Genomic DNA, 20747 nt, shown 5'->3' with positions numbered 1-20747 from the left:
TTACTACACTGGGCCAAATTATTCAGTTAGACTTTGTCAGACTTTAATCCAAACTTCTGTATCCAAGTTGCTCTGTGGAAGGAAATCATTTATAGAAGGTGACATATACTATATCTAGGAGAATTCTGTATTTCATTACATTATTGCTATGTAAGAATACAATCAGATTCTCCATCCATATGTCTATGAAAATAAAAGAAAATATTCTTTTCTAGGCTTCATACTGTTTAAGTATATTGTTGTTCATACCCATGATTTTGTACTTTTCATGGTCTCCTGTGTACACAAATTTTGTTTTTATTAATGATTTTTAAATGGAAAGAACACATACCTGCAACGAGAAAATAAGATACTGTAAGTACTGAAAAATAAAGAATTTAATAGTATAAAAATAGTTTATACTGTTATAGTAGAAGACATTTGAGTTGGATTTATCTTTTTTTAAAATTTTCATTAGGCTCTTGATCCTGAATTTTTACAGGTCTAGGTAAGTATATTTACACATTATATATACCACATGTAGGGATTAATTTATTATACTCTTCTCTTGTATATTCAACTACTCTGTCTTACTTGTGTGTCCACATTTTTGTATGTAGGTATGTACATGTGCATATCGTGGAATAATGCACAGATTTTATGATTGTGTATGAATGTCTGATCTTCCTGTGATACTCCCGAAGAACAGATAAATATCAGTACTCAGTATAAAAGGATCCACTGAGTTGCAGTACAAAAATATTAAGAAATTACTGAAATAAAAGGTCTGCAACAAACTAAAATCCATGTCAAAGTACTGACTATGGATGACAAGTAGCAGTGGAGAAGTTGTCATTTTCTATACTGTTACAAATGGCATATGACTTTAGTTGAGTTTTGTGGCACAGTAGCTACCTATGGATGCAGACTGAAGATATTATCTTCACATATTATGTTATAATGCATACCCACTGGATAAAACATTTTGAGATCTCATTGAAGAGAGGCCTGAAGTAAGGAGTGGTATGAGCGGAGACAAAAGCTGGCTGCTTTACTGGTTACTTAAGGTCTCATATTATTGACCTTCTTGGTCTGAATTTACTGTTGGATATAAGGTTTGGTTTCTTTCTTGATGAGTAATTGTAGATGAAAACTTCTTTCTTACAACATTTTATGCAATAAAATTGTTCTCAGCTTCGGTGCCTCTTGAAAGTAACCCATGTCATTGTTTCCTTTTCTAAATGTTTTGTTAGAAGATAGCATGATTATGCTATAATGCAGGATCAGTGTGAGAAGACAGACTCAAAGTTCAGTCCTCTTCACACAAAAGCATTTAAATCAAAGATAATGGATCTTTTTGGTTCCACATCAGTCTGTGTGAAATTGTTTTTGCTTTCCCTACTTTTCAGCAGAGAATGAAAGGAAACTGCAATAATGACTGCAAGCTGACATTGAATTAAAAGTGCTTATATGTACTTGTAGGTCCAAGTAGAGGGAATAAACAAACAAACAAACAAACAAATAAATAAATAAATAGGATGGAATGAACAATGAATAACTCATTTCCCAAATTAAAAGGGAAGAGTGCATCTCAGGTTACTGATAAAGCTGTGGTGTAAGTTCTCAGTGGTGAAAATCAGCTAGACTCTATTGTCTTGCTCTGCAGAACATAGGTCTGAAACACTAGGCAGACCAATAAGGAAGTACTTAATTTGGAAGCAGCTGCTTCAAGACAGATACATAATGGCATTAGAAGTGAAGCACTGTGCTAAAGTTGGAACTATACCATGCCCATTAGACCGAGTATGCTGTTATCTTTGTTTTTGTAACCAGAGTACTGTCAATGGCATCAAAAGCCTAAATTAGGAAGGAAACGAGACCAGGGTGTAAAAATGGAGATGGCTCAGTTAAAAACTACTCAGAACAAAGAAATGATATTTCATGATGCTCACCATCCTAAAGTCAAATATTTGCTGTGAAACAAGGTTTATGAATACTTAACAGGTAACACATGTACCACTTTTAATGGATGGTAGCAGGATTAAGTGCAGAGATTTGCATTCAATCATGCCTGTACTTTCCATGACAATATTTTTTGCTTTATTTCACAAGGACAAAATGAATTAAAAGTTAAGAACTATTCTTTATTCCAACTTACTTTTGGGAGTCAGTTTTCTTACAGAACTTACAGAATTAAGAAAAAGGAGAATTGCATCTTCAAATGAAATTATTAAGGACAGCTGGAGAGTATAACAGTAATATTCATTTGAACTTGGCATGGCCATTTGAAAACAATGTTAAATAATGTTTTCTGAAGACATATATGTCCAAGGCTGAGGTTTAATATCTTATCTGAAAATACATTTATGGTAATTTGAATGCTAAAATGAAAACTGAAAGACAGAAAATGCTTTATTTCTCATCATGGTACTGAATATGTATTGAATAAAAGTAAGAATTTCTTTCAAAAGAAGCACTTCATATAATGATGTGGGTTTTTTTGTTTGTTTGTTCATTTTATTCCGAGATTATTTAAATTTTCTCAAGGTCTTCTCTATAGTCGTTATAAAAGAAGGCTAACACAGAAATACTAACTACATTGAATGTTGCATTACTTACCTGCTTCTCTTTCATCGAAATGTGAACAACAAAAGAGCATATGTTTACTGAAGGAGTTTTCTTTTGTGAGTTTGGAAAGGCAGTGGCCATTATTTTGCAAGCTACAAAACTTCAGCCAGATTCTTCTGCTGGAAGTGATGTTGCCCATTATAATCATTTATGCTGCTGGCACAAAACTAAGCCAAATCTGAAAGATTTGACAAAGCTAAACAAATGACAGCATAATGCCAAATGTTTTTCAGTGCTGAGAAATAAGAAAAAAAAGGCACTAAAACAAGTAATCTGAAGTATTCTACACTGTTAGCATAACAGAATTAAGTAACACTAGACAGAATCAGAAATAGGGCATTTAAGTATCACAGTTACTAGTCAGATGGGGTATGTGTGTGCTCAGTTTTTCTACTTGTGGTATTTTAAAGAATACTGCTGTCAAAATGAGTATTTACAGAATACAAGGCAATCAAATCTGTCAGTTCTACTCTTCCAAGCCATTCATTGCTTACTGTGCATGTAGAGCTCATAGAAAGGCAACCTCACTGACTTATTGTCACTGACTACAAAATGTTGATATCAGTGCTCACCAAAATTATAGAACACTCCTATTCCAGGAGCACAATTTCACAATAAGGGAAATCCTAATCCCAATATATTTTGATAGTCAATTCCTATGACATGAATATTTGTATCTCAAACAAGAAGTTACATGTAGTAGCTGATACAGTGGTTTAGATCTCTGTCCACTCTCTTATTTGAAATTTCCTTATTTTAAGTAGAAAGAGAATATAATCAGTAAATGAATAATAATCATTCTATAGTCAGGAACATCCCTGAATTAAAATGCAGATAATATAAACACTAGAGCTGAGTCCCTTCTGTCTCTTTGGCATACAAGGAGAACAAGAGGCAGACCTCTAGGTGTGACTGACCGAGCTTAGACTTCCTTCTGTTGGTTTGGCATCTCTTCAGCCAAATAAAATATACTTTGTCTCATCTATTATGAGATAATTTTCAGTGTTCAGTATGAGATAATTTTCAGACAGAGGAGAGAATGTTTATCTGGAAGTTATAGAAGCACAATTAAGAAATGAAACAGAGAAGCTGCTGACCTACATTTCACAGATTGGGATACGATGCAGATAAAAAGCCTATTGCAACACTCCTTTAAACTACACCAGCATATTTGTCATGAAGAAGTTACCTGCTCATAGCTGAAAAAGAGCTTTGATACATTTTTTATGAATCTAGATTCTCCTGTGCTAAAATAACTTAGAGTAACACAAGCCTGCATTAATTATTGTTATTCTGTCTCCAAAATGATGCCCTTCAGAAATGAAAAGTGAAGAAAAAAAGGAATGTGCTCGTTTTCTTTCTTAAAATAATAATAATAATAATAAAAAAAACAGCTTAAAGAAGCTTTTACTTCTATTAGTTTATTGATAATACTAAAGAGGACAGCCAGATAACTACAAGGTAGAACTGCCCTCTTAAACAACATTTTCTTGATTTTAAATGAGATATTTATTAAAGGATGAAATAATTAATAATAAAATAATTAAATGCCAATCAGAAAATAGGTTCTCAGTATGATTCTTAACCTTTCTGTAAGAAAAACAAAGAGAATGGCTATTTTCAAAAAATAGGTTTTGGTATGTATTTTAGCTATTCATTTAATAAATTAGTAAACTTTTACATAAACTACATAATGATACATATTTCCTTTCTTTTTCTTTAATATCTAGAAAATGCTCATTCTCACAGTATGTATTTAAATTAGTGTATATCATAGCAATAAAAATAGACTGCAAACTCAAATATTTATTCTATTATCCTATCTATCTGCATTTTAATGAAAACACAATTTGAGACCTTTCAATTAGCTTCAAAGAAAGAAGTTTCTACTGTACTTAATAAAAAAAAATATTCAAATTAAGAACAGGCTAGATAGTGGCACTGGGCATCCTGATCTATCCTGATCTCGTTTTTGATCTAGTGATTGTCAACCCTGCCCATGGTGTGGGTCTTTGAACTAGATGATCTTTGAGATCCTTTCTATGCTGTTCTATGATTCTGTGATTCCTTGTGACTGTCTGATGCATGATTATTATTTTCCCTCCTTTTTTTTTTTTTTTTTTTTTTTTTGTACTTTGTGCTACTGCTTTTCTGCAACTCCAGTTACTTTTTGTGTTTAAATAAATTTTAAAAGAATCACTCCTTAGGGCTGTAGGATGTAAAACCCAAATTTACATGACCTAGTAGCTTCTAATTATCTTTAAATGTATAAATTAATTAGATGAAAGAAAATGTAATTTTCTCAAAGATTATGAAGAGTGTAAATATACCAGGCAGAATTTATAATAATATGAATGATTTTTCACAGAGATAAGGTTAGACAGCAAATTCATTAATGCTCCTCAGTAAGGCTTTCTTGCTTTGCTGTCTATGCACTGAGATTGTATGTCAGTGCTGCATCTTCCCTTCTGTTCTTCTCATTATACAAAAAAGAACAGGTCATTTCAGATCTTAGGGTTTTGTTATTGTGACGATAACATGTATTACATTGCTTGGGTTGACATTGGGCTAAGAAAGGCTATCTACATAGTCCTTCTTGAAATACTTTAGGAAACATACAAAAATAATTTTTAGCATTATAGCTACTAATAGGAATATACTGAGTCCAGTATATATCTATACATATCTATATAACTCTGGATCTGCCTCTGCCCATCAGTTCAGCTGAGTAAAATAAAGACATCTATCTACATCATCCTTTACTCTGTTCTATTTCCATTACCTCCTCAGATGAAATTCCATTTTAAGAATTAATTGTAGGTCAGAACTAAGTGGTACAGCTCTTCCACTCTTAGCTTGTCTTCTAGGTCCATACAACATGGGATGGAAAGCATGAATTTTGATGTATGCATCATTCTTCTACATGCTGTGCTGGAAAAAAATATATTATCCTTATAGCCCAGGAGATCAACAGTTAACTCAGGGTAAATGGTAAGGCCTGATCCAAACTATAAACCTGCTATGTCATGAGTGTGTGCTATGATCTGTTCTCTGGTGTTAGGATATGGACTCACTTCCCTTGATAACTCTGGGCTTTAGGATTTTCCCTTAAGTAAGTGCCATAAGAAAAGATATGAAAATTATAGTTGTGAAATTGTGTTTTTTAATTGCAGATGTTAAATTTGTTGATGTGAAAAAATATTTTTAAGCATTTCTACCTAATTTTACTATCTTGATTTTTGCATATATGCAGAGAGAATATTACAAAAAAAAATATTTCATATGTCCTTCCTGTTTCATCTCTATACTTCTTGGAGTGATGGCAAATTCTATGTGTAAAAAATGTGTTTCAAACACAGCTCACTGTAAGACTGTTTAGAGTCATCTGTGTGGTCTGTGTTCAGTAGAACTTATTTCACCAACAGCAGCAGCACTTAACATATATAAAAATGAAAACATGGTAGTGATTCTGGCATACCTAAAATGTGAGCTAAAATCAACAGATTGAAAGAATAGAATCAATGAAAAAAGCACAGTAGATTTCTACATTCAATGTTACCTTTGCAAAGTATAAACATTATAATAAAAACTTTCTTACAAACTTTCTCCAACTTTTCACATTTGCAGCTTTATTGATTACAGTGGTATGGCATTCAGAGTACATCTGGAGTAGCTCAGCAGGGTATTAGACAGGTTGAAACCACTCCATTTACTTACTGAAAGTTCTGGCATATTGAGAGGTCAGTTGGTCTTTTATTTACAACAAGATACAGACCCCTGATTCATTTTCTTGTTAATTTTGTAGATTCCAGAACCATTTTTATCCAAGCTGAATTTAGGTACACAAATACTTCTCTGTAGTAATTCTTTTGAAGCAAATGCATTAAAACTCACATCGGTCTAAGTGAAGAGAGAAATAAGAGATTTAGATTATCCAGCTGTGGAGCAAAGACCGCAAGCTAAATTTATGTGAGTCATATGTTAATTACATAAAGATGAATGCAATACAAATGGTCACCCACCTGCAAAGAAATATAAATTTTTATATTATTCATATTATTTATAGTCAGTAAAAATCATGTTTGAGAATGCATGTTTTTATGTACATATAGTTTTCATTTTAGTTAAAAGAAAAAAAAAAAAATACCACAGGCATCCTTGTTGTGCCATAACAGATTAAATAACCTAAGCAATCTAATTCAATCTATATGGTTCCTCTTTGATATTAAAGTTCTTATTCAGCAATACCTATAAAGAGATCTATCGACTGAAACACATGCTGGTTGGAGTGCTTTGGCTTTCTCAGCAAGACAGTGTATCATGCATTTAATTAAGCCTCTGGGTCATCATAATATCAGTGGGATGATTGGTAGTATTTGTTTAAAGCAATACATGTTCCTAAGTAATTTGCTGAATTGAGGCCTAAATTAAGCAAGATATTTATAGAAATTACTGTATGTGATTATGTCATTAATGATAGCCTGTCAGTGGCAATGCGGGAGTGAACCATGGTAATGACATCCATAATGCTTCTTATTTATTTTAACATTCTATTTTATTTTCCTTTGTGTAGACACAGATCAGGTTTTTACATGCTTTTATGTGTCATATAATACAAGAAATGTGTGGCACAAATTTGAATGTCTTGAGAATTCCTGCTATCTGCTCATTAATCCCATTGGGAGCCTGGTCCTCAAGGACCTTTGTCAGACAGTGTTTGTAGAACTGATCCATTGGACATGGTCAACCAAATATTCATATTGATTAATAGCACTTCTCAAATGCATTAAATTCAGTTGTGCTGTTTTCATGCCTCAGTACACAGCCAAAGCATAGCATCAGTCACCAAAACCACTCTGATGGCTATGCATTATTGTTTAATTAGACAGCATACATAATTTCTGAGACCCTTTAAAGTACGAGCATGACCTGATCACAGAGCTGTGTTTAACCTGAGGAGGGAAACAGAAATACTGAGTGTAGAATGAAATTGAAAATTGAGGAAAATAGTTTATGCAAATAGTAGGTCTCCTGTTTTGTTTTTCTCTTTCTGAATTTATCTTGACAAAAACATGAGCTAAGAGAATGATCCAACATGCATAATTTTTCCATCTCAAGCAATGCTGAGTGTGAAGACACTGACTACAGAATTTATTTTTAAAAATTCTATTTACATCCTAATCAGTGTATGTATGCAGTGATCTAATTAATTGCTTTAACAAGTCTGATCCAGAAGTCCCCATCTGCTGCAGGGAGACTTTCTCAGTAATGTAGACAATGTTTTTCCTAAAACTATTTGCTGGACTGCTCTATGGAAAGCTAGTGCCTAGCTAGAATAGAGACCCTGAACACTGGTGATTCAAGCAACACTATGGTCTGGACTATTCTTTTAAATTGAGGTAAATTTACTATTAAATTATTTTGAAGTGCTGCAGTAGAAAAGGGCAGTCCCTAAAGCTTTTCAGTGTTTTAGGATTTTGGAATATGTATTAGTTAGTGAAAAGAAAGCAAAGTTAGTTCAGACAGAAGAACTTTTAGAAAGTCTACTCCAGTTTAGAAAAGCTATTTTTTTGCCTTTCTCTGAGTCATTCTTATGTGTTACATTGCATTTTTCAGAGGATGCCTACAAAACTCAAGTCCGAATTGATGATGAACCAGCCTATTTGGACATTCTAGATACTGCTGGACAGGTGAGTAGTTTTCCAGTGTCAACTTTTCTATCAGAGGCAATAGACAAGAATTTAACCTTAGATATATGCGTCAAAGAGTAAGAAACAAGCTCCTTTATTTAAACATAAGGGGAACAGTCAATAACACTGAGAAATTATCAAAGGAGATAATAATTCTTCTCTGATATAGTATAATTTCAAAATTGGACTGGAAAAGACAGAAAAATTAATTCATGTAGAAGCTAAATAGCATTTTCTTTCTTTTTGTCATATACACAGAAATATCTATTACATCTATTACATATGGGATGAATAAATGGTACAATTAATTTGTCTTTTCTACTTTTCATCAATGCTTTTTCTAGATAATGTAGAAATCTACTGATGTACCTGTAGATCAAGTATTTTGTTATTATTCTACTTCTTCCAGTGTTATGTTTAAACATCAAATGTTCACTTGAAGGGAAAAAAAAAATAAATATTGCTCAAGTACTGCACAGTGTACGTGTAGTTTGTATATGTGTGAATATCAGCCAAGAAATTGCATTTTTCACATACGGAAAGGTAAAAGAGGGGTTTCAAGAAAAAATACTTCTTTATCCTGACTCAGTTCATCACCTTTCAATCTCAAAATTTTATTATTGTTATTCAAAATGTGACAGCTGTTTGATCTTTTCATGAAATGTGTGTCGGTACTGTTTGAAGGTGATAATTTCATGAGCTTTCATAGCAAAAGCAGGAATTACAGGAATGAGCCCATCAACAGAGACAGTAAATCCTTATAAAAAGTGATTTAGGAAGCCTAAAAGCCTTGATCTTGTCTTCCCAAACATTTGACTGCACCTTAGCTCTGCATTGCGAATGGTAGGAAATGCTGTATACTGTCAGGAATTAGAACAGCATCAAGTTATATAAGGCTGAAAGTAGTTCAGAAGGGTTGTGCTGGGAGTTTTATGTATGAATGAAATGTAGGCCAATTTCAAAGTAAACTCAACCCATTTCCAGGGATCACAAGATGCCCTGATTTATTCTTTTTTTTTTTTTTTTTGTGTGTGTGATCCCAAACATTACAAACCTAGCATTTAACCAGTGATTTGCTGCTGAGTCTCCGGTAAAATTATTTGATTTTTGAGAAAAGACAAACTAGATTTCAAGCAAAATCTCCAAAGCTGTGAATTTAAATGACCAACAGTTTATTATTAAATCAGGCTCAAAAACTTTCCTGCACATAATAATCCTAGCATAGCTTCAGAAATTTACTGAATGGGGGGACAATGGAGCATCATAACTATTAACAGCATGTTTGAAAGTATCAGTACTTTTGACAGAGAAGGAGAAGCAACATCTTTTCTCATTCAGAAGATCTGAGCCTTGTTCTGTCTGACCTTTTCACTCAGTGTTACCTTTTCTAGAATGCTCTTCCTACTTGTACAGACCCTTATTTTTCAGAAGCTATCCACCCTAAGTATCCTGGATTTAGCTGCTTATCTTAATAGATGTCTTTGAATTGGCTGCCTCTCTATTTCACTGCACAACTCCAGAATAAATAAAGACTTAACACAAATCTCATTGAATTCAACAGTGAACACAACTTATTTTCTCACAGAGAATTTAATGTTATTCTCACAGAAATTCAAGCTGAAACACTCCTGTATCTTCAGTGACTTAGGGTATAAATTCAAAGTGGCAGCTACACTGATGGTTGTGTGCTCTGATAACATTATGCTCAGTCTCAGGGACCAGCAAGGATGGTGTTGTAGGTTGTACATCGCATAGTGAAAGTCTTATTTCTCACTGGGTGTCCTTGCAGTCATAGCTATTTCATTATCAATTTAGAATTATCATCTTAATCTCATTAGAACACCAAGTGCTTCCTATTTGGGAAACACAAGATATAGGTAGAAAAAAATAATTAACATAAGTGTACGTGGATGTTCTAGAGAATGTTCCAGATAAGGTGCTTCTCCTTTCCTTGAAGTACATAAGCAGAACTACAGGTGTACATATACATATATATATTCAACAATAAACAAATGTCGTGATTTGTTAATAATTAATATTGTTCTTTATTGCCAAGTCTAGAGTTAAAAAAACTGGATAAAGTCTGATGTGATTTTATACCTGAAACAAGATAAAAATATCAGGTATTTTTAATGATAGAGGTGCTTTTGCAATGAAAACCCGTACAATGTTTCAGAAATATATTTAAAGTTCTCAGATTTCTGAAGTTAAGAAACTATTAAAATAACACTAAAAACAGGAATAAACTGTTAGTGTTGCTTATTGAGTAATTGATCATCTTATTTTCATAAATGCACATAGACATCATTAAGTACGGTGGGTTTGTATTCACAGCACACAGTCTGATGGTCCGTGAATTCCGGGTATGTCATCTTGGATTGTTCTATAATTTTCTGAAATCTGTTTTTCCACAGAAGATAGAGTAAGAAGCACTTCCTAAGTGCAGTTAGGGCTGGTGAAAGTTGTTATGTTTCACTGATCTTGCTATCCATGCATCTTACTGCCTGCTATGCCTGCCAGCAGGGTTATGTGGCTTTGCTCACAGCAGTCAACTTCAGACAGAATAAGGTTAAGTTTACTCTAGAGAATGTCAAGAGCACGCATTATTAATGTACCTGTACATAACCAAATTGTCACAAACAGCACTTAACTTCAGAAGTTCCCATTATAAAGCTTGAATAATTGGTGTGCAGCAAGAAGGAAAGTAACAAAAAAAAAAAGGACTTGATTTTATATTTTTTCCTGTGACACATTTAAATCTAAAAGTGACGTGTTCTTAGCCTCAACTTTTCTGTTCAAAGGAAGTATCAGTGATGCCTTCATCTCCTCTTTAATCAGATTTTTTTTTCCTAAACCAGGAAGTTTTCTTTTGCATATACATTTCAGTTAAAAGAAAAACAGAAAGAAAATAAGCAACAACAACAAATGGTACAATAAAACAGTAGACTAGGAAGAATTTTAGTTTAAAAATCTCTAGCCTAGTCACAGTTTAGAGTGTGGAGTAAAAACTAATGGGAATCTGCAAACACAAACTATTATTTATAAAGGAAGACTGAACTGTCTCATTCAGCCTCATCTGTGGGACATTTCTGAGGTTTCTCTTCCGTATTTTGTGTGTCATAAGCTTTGTCTGCTTTTACACGCATTAGATTTAGACTGGTGAGATTGCTTTGATTTCCAGGAAACCTACAGATGAGAAGGAAAGGACATTCAAACATCAAATCCTTTTTTCACTTCCCTTCACGTCAGCTATCAGTCTGACAACCCCAAGCTGCTGCAATCATGCACAGGAAGCCTCCACAAAAACTTAAATATACTGTTCACTCATTTTTATGCTTTCTTATTTTCTTCTAAATGTATATATACTTTTGGAGTCCATCTTGAGTTTCTCTTTCCAGAAAATACACAGCAGTTATCCCTTCTGCTGTATTTACACACTGATGACTGACACAGGAGCTTTTATGCTTGCAACAGCTTTCTTCTTGCAGGCACATTATCTAGTCTCCATGTACAGACTTCATGCTTAACTATAAAATTCTCTTCACTGAAAATCAATCTACGATGATCCTATGTATAAAAGCCAAACTTGTTTCCAGGCACAAAACAGACAAATATGCAGAAAAAATGACTTTCTGTATCTGACAGTGGGATGATACATGTGAAGATTATTGCAAAAATTTTTGCTTGTTAAAATGTGAGCTTTTCATGATAAAGTTAGTGCACCAGTATATTTCCCAAGTGTGACTCAGAGACTTGAAAAATTGGTCTTAAAATTTGATGACATGCCATTTCAGGGAGATTTTCCATTGTCTGGAGCTGTGTGCATGTGAATTCATTTTCATGCAGACACTTTTCAACCTGACAACACCAATATGCTCCGTAGTGAAATCCATCTCAGATTGCTAGCAAATCACAGGACATGTTTATCCTGCCAGGCTCCAAGACTGTGATTTTTACCCCCGCTTCAGGCTTTGAGGAGGAACCATGTTAGTCCCGAGAGCCCTTCAGATAAACACACTTTCTCAGTCTAAACACGGTAGTCCAATGACTCACTCAAGCTGTTACCTGAGATCCTTCTACTTATTATCTAACCATGCTGCTCTGTAATCCTGAATCAAGGGAAGTCAAATTTCACACTGCGCCACTGCAGCTTATCTCCAAAAACGTAATTTTTTTTCATTAATTATATTTTAATGAGCCTTTCCAGTGTGATTATTTTGAGGGGAAAATAATTTTAGTGCACTTTTTATTTTCTTCTTTTTTTTCTAGAAAAAGAGTAAGAAAGCAAAATCAATTTTATTTTTAATGTATAATAGTAAACTAAGTAACAAACATTAGCATAACATATTAGATGAAAAACATTAGTTTTCTTTTCTTCAAGTGTTTTCATTTCACAGACTGATGATGAGATTCAAACCATATCAACTCAAAACTAGTGGATTTATTTAAGCAAGACGCTCTTTATGTTCAAGGGAGGGAACTAAAATTTCTCTCATGACTAAGTCATTTCATTTGGTAATGGACAGATTTTGGAGAAACATCACAGGTTAAGAGTGAAAAAATATACATTCCAGTATGTTATAGTGGGTAGGCATTTAAGGTGAGCATCGGGGTTCAGTGAGTCTAGCAAAATAAAATTCCTGTCCTTCACTACCATTCCACTTTGAAATTATGAAAGATGCTCCGTGTTACAGGTGAAGGAATACTTTCTATTGTTGTTTTTTTCCTTTTCAATAATTTCAATATAAATATAATAATATAAATAATCATATAAATAATAATAAGAAATAATAATATAAATAAATTTCAATAGATCTCTCTGTTCGTTGTTGTTCTTTAACTTCTTTTTCCCAAAAATAAATAATTCGTAGTGATATTTTATCGTGTTTGTGTGGAACTTTTTTTTTTGTTGTTGTACAAAATAAGAGCCTTTAAAAGAAGAAAATATGCTTTTACAAACTCCATTAAAAATAGAAAAGTTTTGTATTACTCTTTCCACATCTTCTTTTACAGCATTTTCTGCCTTGCGTCGTATTCTTTTGTCTACTTCATGGAAAATAACTGTATAACCACATCCAATACAATTAAAATGCATCCAGGTTATTCACAAAATATTATGCAAATTTGCTATTTCTTCTAACATTATAGCCTTTCTCTCTACTGTTGAATGGTACTGGAACTCCTTAAAAGTTATTTCTCTCAGACTTTAGTTGTGCGTGTCCTGATTCTATTTTATAAATACAACTGTCCTAGATAATCTATTTAGGAATTCCAGAGGAATAGAGGATCTATTCCTAGATAATCTATTTAGGAATTTTGCCTATCAAAAATCATTTGTTCTGAAGTAGCTTAACACAGAACAGTGATTGCTATGGACAAAAACCTCTTTTCTGTCTGTTCCAATTTTCACAAAATTCACATTAATAATGTATTTGAATTACTAAAACTTTGCCTTGTATGCTAAGGAAACAAGACTATGTAACAGCACTATCCATGTCATTTGACCTGGAAATAATAAATGATCAAGAAAAGGTCTCTTGCAGAACAGGGGAGGGTGTCAAGGCTCCCCAGAATCCATGGGATGTCCCACAAATGGTCCCACTGAATTTTCTACAAATTAATTAAAAAGCTGCATTTTTTTTTAAAGAAACACTCCTTCCCTCCAAAGTCTTTCTTCATATCAAATGTATGAAGTATGATTTCATACACCCAAAGAAGGAACTAGCTATTCTCCCTTCATGCTCATACTGAAGAGTGATTCACACACCTGGTAGATAATCTTTTCTTGACTGTCTTGGTGGAATATTTAAGACTACTACCCTCTAGCACTGTACCTGGTGGAAAGTACTTGTGTACATCTTTGCAATGTCTGTTAGAGACACTGTCAGTGCCCTCCATGCATCTTTCAGAGGGAGTTCTGTATATTAGGAAAGAGAATAAAAGAAGCACAATTCTGAGTTTCCTTTCAATATAATTGTCCTGGAGGCTTCTTTGAGAGGAATCTTGTGTATATTATATACAATTCCCCCTTAATGAATCAAAAGTACATTGCACTGCACACAGTGTCTTAATCTAGTCTAATATTTTCCCAGAATTCACTGGTGCAACCACTACATGCCCTCTGGTCATGTGCTCTCACTGCATTTTCTTCCTTCATTAAATCCCTGCATAGGTATGTATTACCCCTTTCTGTCATTCCTATATAACACATTTCGTCTCCAATTGGAGCTGAATCCATGTCTGGGACAGAATCTGTTGACATGCAGAACAAGTTGTTCTCCTTCTATATTGTAGCCCTATCTTTTCAGGAATGGGATAATAGGGTGAAAGTGGGCTTACTATCAAGTGTGTCCCTACTAAAAATATCTCAAAACATATACTTTTTCTCTCCCATTTCAGAAGAAGAGTGACTACATTTAGTCATTGCTATTTTGGCCTTCCACATCCCACTTCCTCTTTCACAAAACTGTTCTGTATTGTTTCAGGAGATTATGTCTTCATGATGACATTTATCTTCCAGGTCATGTTTCTGTGGCAGGTGCTAACTGGGAGACAATTTCATAGTGCCATGCTAGACCATGCACTAAAGACAGTGGTGTGGGTACTGGATAGCTGCTGATTTATGCTCTGCTAATTCTGAAATGAATTACTCTAACTTTTAATTATTCACAAAGTGGACTTCTATATCTGGAAGTTATTATTATTCAGATTATTAGATTATTCTGACTATTCTTAGATTTGCTGGAAAGACATAATTGTTTTGATGGCATAGTTACACTTAGATAAATGTTTAAAATAATTTAGGCACATTTCTGGTTTTCATTTTTTTTCATTGACTGAGCAAAGTTGAGGCAGCTGAACAAGGTACAGTCATCTAAATAGTAAATACGTGAAGTAAGATGAAATGCTTTTAGTATCCTTGTATCGAGGCAAGAACACCTCAGTCCAGGATGCATACCTTAGAGACATTATGTAAGCTGCTCACAGTTGAGGTGACACATTTCTCCTCTTTCATTTAAGGTTCTGTTTCCACAAGCCCTCAGAAGGTCACAGAAAGTAGTTTTGTATGACTGTGGATGCCAATCTAGTGACTATCCCTGCGTGCTTAATGTTACCTAGTCATCTCACCTGCATCAGAAACACTACAGCAAATATGAAGGAAAAAGAATAGTGGAATAAATCTGTAAGTTAGAGGAACATGACAACTCAAACCTTCTGAGTTACAGTTGTACTAAACTTTATATTCTAAACAATACAAAATGAGTGCAGCTATGCCATAACTATTCTGCATTCTTATTGTTGATGTTGTATGCCATCTCTGGGAAGATGAATCCATAGTTGATTAAGTAATAAAAAAAAATCTAAAAAGAAGCTGCTGGAAAGTCTTTTTTTCTTTTTTTTCTTCACATTTTCAGATTCTTAATTCTGGATTTATCTCAGGTGATAGGTAGGGCACAGGGGAAGGGAGAGAAATATCAGTGTTGTGAATTTTTTAAGGGAAATAATCTTGTTATGGAAGTTACTGTGATTGAAGATTTATGCAAGCCAGAATATAATTTACAGTCACTTAATGGAGTGATGGGATATCTGATTTTGTTGCCTCCTGTTTCATTTCTTCAGAGTTGCAAAAGATGCAGTGGGGAAGATGGCAGCTCTACAGTCCCCACTTAGGCTGACAGCTCTTTGCTTGTATCTCTGGCCAGTATTTGCCTGAATCTGCAATCATTTTGTCTTTACTAGTGGGCTGTTGGCTTTTTGTTTGTTTATTTGTTTGTTGTCCATATTTGTTTACTAAATCATAATTACAGTGCTATTAATTCTTTTGCTTTATCATTTTTTATGTTTTTGTGAAACTGCCTCTATTCTTTCTTTCTTTCTTTCATACCAATGAGGAAAAGCCTAATAAGGCAAATGCAGCTGGGGTATTAGAGACAGTTAACAGTGAAGACTGCTTCAGTGCATGCTTAAGAGAAAACTACTAAGATGTTTATCCTTCAGAGAAACCACTAGCATTAAGAAGAAAGAAAAAGGCAGTTCTTTGGGTTAGGGAGTGTAGCACTGAGGCATTTTTGCTGGCATTGTCAAAAACTGATATGGTGATTTTATCCATATTTTGGGGTGAATGAAAAAATAGATAATATTTCTGAACTAATAGACTACATAATTTCATTACTGTCTTAGGATAAATAAAGCTAGCAAAAGCACAATTGCAGAAAACTGGGTAATCAACACTTGAGAGCAAAAGGGCAGTTAGGGTGGGAATGTCAGTTCAAAAGAGCTTCTGGAAGGAGGGCTTCAGTGCCATCACAGATTATTTAGTAGCTCCTTGTTAAGAAAATAGAGACACAATGTGGTGCTACTTCTTAAAGTCCTGATTTATTTTATCGAGATATTATTCTCATTTTTATTATTCTTTTTCGCATGGCTGACATGATTCATTCTTACTCTATAAACCAACCATGATACAGAACAGTAATGAATATGATAAAGTAAGTGAATAAAAAATGTTCTCCTGTTAGCTAGTAGACAATGCTGAATCAACAAATCAGTGTTAGAGGCATGAAGGGACATCTCTACCTGTGTTTCATGAGACAATACTTCAGAAGATGTGACTGTGAGAAACACCAAATAAAATGGGAAGAAGTATTATAACTAGAAAGAGAAAGAGAACATAAGACTTTATGTAACCATGTAAGAAAGGATGTGAATTAACAAGTGATAAAATTAGGTTATGTTCCATTATATTTTAAATAAGTCTATAAGTAAACTGATTATTTGTAAAAGAAGTGAAAATTTAGACATATCAGATAAATGTTTTATAGACTCACCTGTAAGAAAAGGAGACTAATGTATGAGTAAACTTTGTATAGCAACTCAGATTAAGAATTCAGAATATAGAAATTATCCAGAAAAAAAAAAAAAGATATATATATATAAAAATAAAAGGATGCAAGTCTATGTGCTGTAGGTTCATTCTAAGTCTAATTGTGTTTCTTAGCTTGTCAACTGTCTGTTATGCCAACTTACTCAGGTCAAACTATTTTCATGCATATAAGCAAGGTCTTGAGTTGCTCCAAGTCATTCATTCCACTTAGATGAGATCCTAAGTTTCTAGAGTGCACGCCACCCCTCAGAAAACCCTCAAAAATGTTAACCCCCAAAAAAGTAAGTGAACTATTTTTTGCCAAACCATCCCTGTATCTTCCAACAAAAATAATCTATCTTCTAAAAAAAAAAAAAAAGAAGGAAAAATCTTCCTGTTTCTCCAGGTAGATTAATTAACAAGAGAAGAAATGGCTAGATAAATAGACACCAGCATCAATAAGGTTGATGTTGTTGCTGTTGGTTGTCTTCTATATTACAGATTAATTTCAGTATCTATCTCAGCTTTTTACTTGATTGTTCCCAGAATTAAGAAAACGTTATTGATTTTGTACAAAGTGAAGTTCATAATTTGTCTTGGAAAGCTGTCATATTAAGTTCAGGAATACTTTGGTGTGCTAGGAACATAAACAACAACTTTTATGTTCTTTTCATAGGACTGTTTATAATAATAATCAATTTCCACAGCAAGCTTATAGTCTCTTGTTTATACTAAACTTATCCTTGAACTGCTCCTGGATCATTACTGGAACAGGCAAAAAGGTCATTAGTGGATGTCTGATATCTAACCAGAACAGTGCAGAGATTGATGCAAAGATGAATCCTGTTCTCCACTATTTAAGCCAGAGTTCCTGCATTTTTTTTCTTCTGAGCTGTTATTCAGTTTTCTTTCTTCCTCCTAGTGATGTGGCAGATGGTTTGGGCTGGCACAAATGGCTAAGTACCACCTGCTGAAGACTTCTTTCTGTATCTTTTGCTGTGCCGCTCTCTTGTTATTGTTTGCAAAGGATGACTGAAAAAAGAAAAGAAGCAAGAACAGAAAAGGAAGTGAATGTATGCAGATATCAGTCAGTGATTTCTTTTCTGTTTTGTCATCTCTAGTAACCTATACTGAGTGCATGCTGGAATTGTTCAAGTAAATGCAGAATGTCTGAAACTTTGACATCTGTGATAGAAGAAGCATATCTATCTATTATCTTCTAATGCATCTTAAGTGTATTTTATGTACTGCTGAGGGATAGTATTTCCTACTGCTGAATGCTGTGAAAAGAAAAATCTCTATTTGAATTAGGCACTACATGTTACTTACTTTTGACCTTTCAATATGCACTGGAAATACCTGCCTTAGAGAAACTAAATAAAAACTTCAAAGTGAACAAAAAGGCAAGGCTCATAATCCAAATGCATGAAGGATGTGATTAAGTGGGAAATGTGCCTGGCAGAGGCTGGCAGTGGTATTTTGTTTAAGTTAACAATTTACAGTTGAGGTAGTGAAGGAGATAAAAGAGAAACTCACCCATGATCTCTTAGATGATGTCACGCTCCAATATAAAGGAGTGAGACGAGGTTCTTTGATTATGTGTATACCCGACGTGAGATTAAGACACAACGGGTCAAATGTTAGCCCAAACAGTTTATTACAAATACTAGTTGCTTAGGGATATGGGGAAAGGAAGGTGGGCAATAGAAAAGAGATGAAAAGCAAGAAGTCTTGGCAGAAAGCAAGAGAGATATAATCACCACTGTGGATCCAGCGAGGTTCGTAGTAGGTCCGTTGATCTCAGGAACCAGTCTGGTCACCGCGGGGGATGGGAGATGGCAGCAAGCAGGCCTCAGGGTCCGTCCTAAGTCTCTTCGGGAGTTCTCCTCAAAGATTTTTTCTTTGGGAGTTCTTCTCCAAAGTTCATTTCTGAAAGTTCTTCTCCCCAGAATCCTTAGTTCAGTGAAGGCCTTTTATCCCTCATTTCTCAGGTGTTTTTTCCTTTTCTCTTTGTTTGTGTGACATGTCTGGCCCAACAGATAAGCCAGCAGCGGATGACGCCTTCACTGCCATGGAGAAGCATTGTTGTCTTTTCTGTGGTGGTCAGCTTCTCCAAGCCGTACCCTCCCCCCCCCCAGAAAAGACTATTTGCCCCTATTTCTGCTTATCTTTACAACCACAAGCAGAAACAATGAGGCACCGTAACATCCATCTAGATAACCAGCAGTTATTAGTCAAAGTCTTGACATCTGACTGTAGCGTATACATTTTCAGTAACAGAAATTAAACAAAACAATTCATGTCTATTTTATCTAAATAAGTAGCAATATTAAGTTATAGTGTCTGCTCCCAGCTTCCCACACAGAGGTTTTCTCCTTGAAAACAAAACTTCTGGAGGTTTCTTGCAGCTTGTATTTAACAAACAGGCTTATAAAACCTACTCAGTTTTGCATATATAAATAAAAGCAATAAAATTAAAAAAAATAAAGTAATTATTACAGAACATCTCACCAGTGTACTTTTCGTCAGTTTATCATTTTCAGGAAGTAGAAGAAAAGAAATCATATAATCAAAGGATCACAGAATCATAAGAGTTGAAAGGGACCTCTGGAGATGTTATGGTTTTATGATTTCTGTTGTATTATTGATATTCCACATCATAACATCATGTGGTGTATTGGGAGTCAAAGAGTTAATGCTCTAGCTCCATTGCTGGGTATACCTGACCGGGAATCGAACCCGCTTCGTGGCCGTGCAAGCACCAGCTCCTAACCACTACACCACAGCATTAAGCCTTTGACTCCCAATTCACCACATGATGTGGTATACTGGGGCATCGGGCTGCGGGACGTGCGGCTCAACAGCTTGGCCGCCAGCCACGTTCTGCACCAGGACATCAGCCTGGGCTACAGGGACTTGGACCTTGTATTCTGCGCTGACCTCAAAGGGGAAGCCAAGTTTCAGACTGTGAAGGACATGGTCTTTCTTTAACTCCAAATACACCACATGATGTTATGATGTGGAATATCAGTAATACAACAGAAATCATAAAACCATAACAAACAGCGGGGGATTTAAAATGATCAGAACCCGGAAGTACCACTCAGTCCTCGTGATCAACTGCTTTGAAGTCGGCACAGCCGGAGCTGCAGTGGCTGATTGAGGTACAGGGTGGGTTTTCGGGAGGTTCCAGTCTCTCGGGAACCGAGTGAGAGCAGCTATCCCGGCAGACCCCGGCAGCTCTCTTGCGAGTGGCTGACGTGGCGTAGGCGTTGCCAGGGAAACGGCGGGGGATTTAAAATGGTCAGAACCCGGAAGTACCGCTCAGTCCTCATGATCAACTGCTTTGAACTTATGAACTTATCTGGTAGCCACCCTTCTGCAAGAAGGGTGATTTTATGTGAGACAGTGTCAATATTGAAAACCTGCTTGAATACTCTCCACCCAAAGGGGGATGATAATGGGGGAGACCTGAACTTTGAAGCATTGCACTGTACTTCCTCCTCAAACACATCACACACAATGAAAAAGGGACATTTCAGAGTGGCTCTGTGCTCACTGTCTCTGTCTTTTTTTATAATCTTTTC

At 34.9% G+C, this 20747-nt stretch overlaps 1 protein-coding gene across 1 annotated transcript in view; it reads left to right on the top strand.

Moving 5' to 3' along the window:
* Positions 1-8297, top strand: part of RIT2 (Ras like without CAAX 2) — a gene marked incomplete at its 3' end in the record, with an annotated part of 71353 nt that extends 63056 nt beyond the window's left edge. The window contains exon 3 of the mRNA XM_065747088.1: positions 8224-8297. Coding sequence (XP_065603160.1) covers positions 8224-8297 — 74 coding nt within the window. The remainder of the gene's footprint in view (positions 1-8223) is intronic.
* Between the last annotated feature and the right edge of the window lie 12450 nt (positions 8298-20747).

This window comes from Cyrtonyx montezumae, unplaced genomic scaffold, assembly GCF_038088225.1.
Source record: "Cyrtonyx montezumae isolate F1298 unplaced genomic scaffold, pur_monq_1.0 scaffold_41, whole genome shotgun sequence".
Classification (NCBI taxonomy): Eukaryota; Metazoa; Chordata; class Aves; order Galliformes; family Odontophoridae; genus Cyrtonyx; species Cyrtonyx montezumae.
This window is presented reverse-complemented; position numbering and strand designations above follow the sequence as displayed.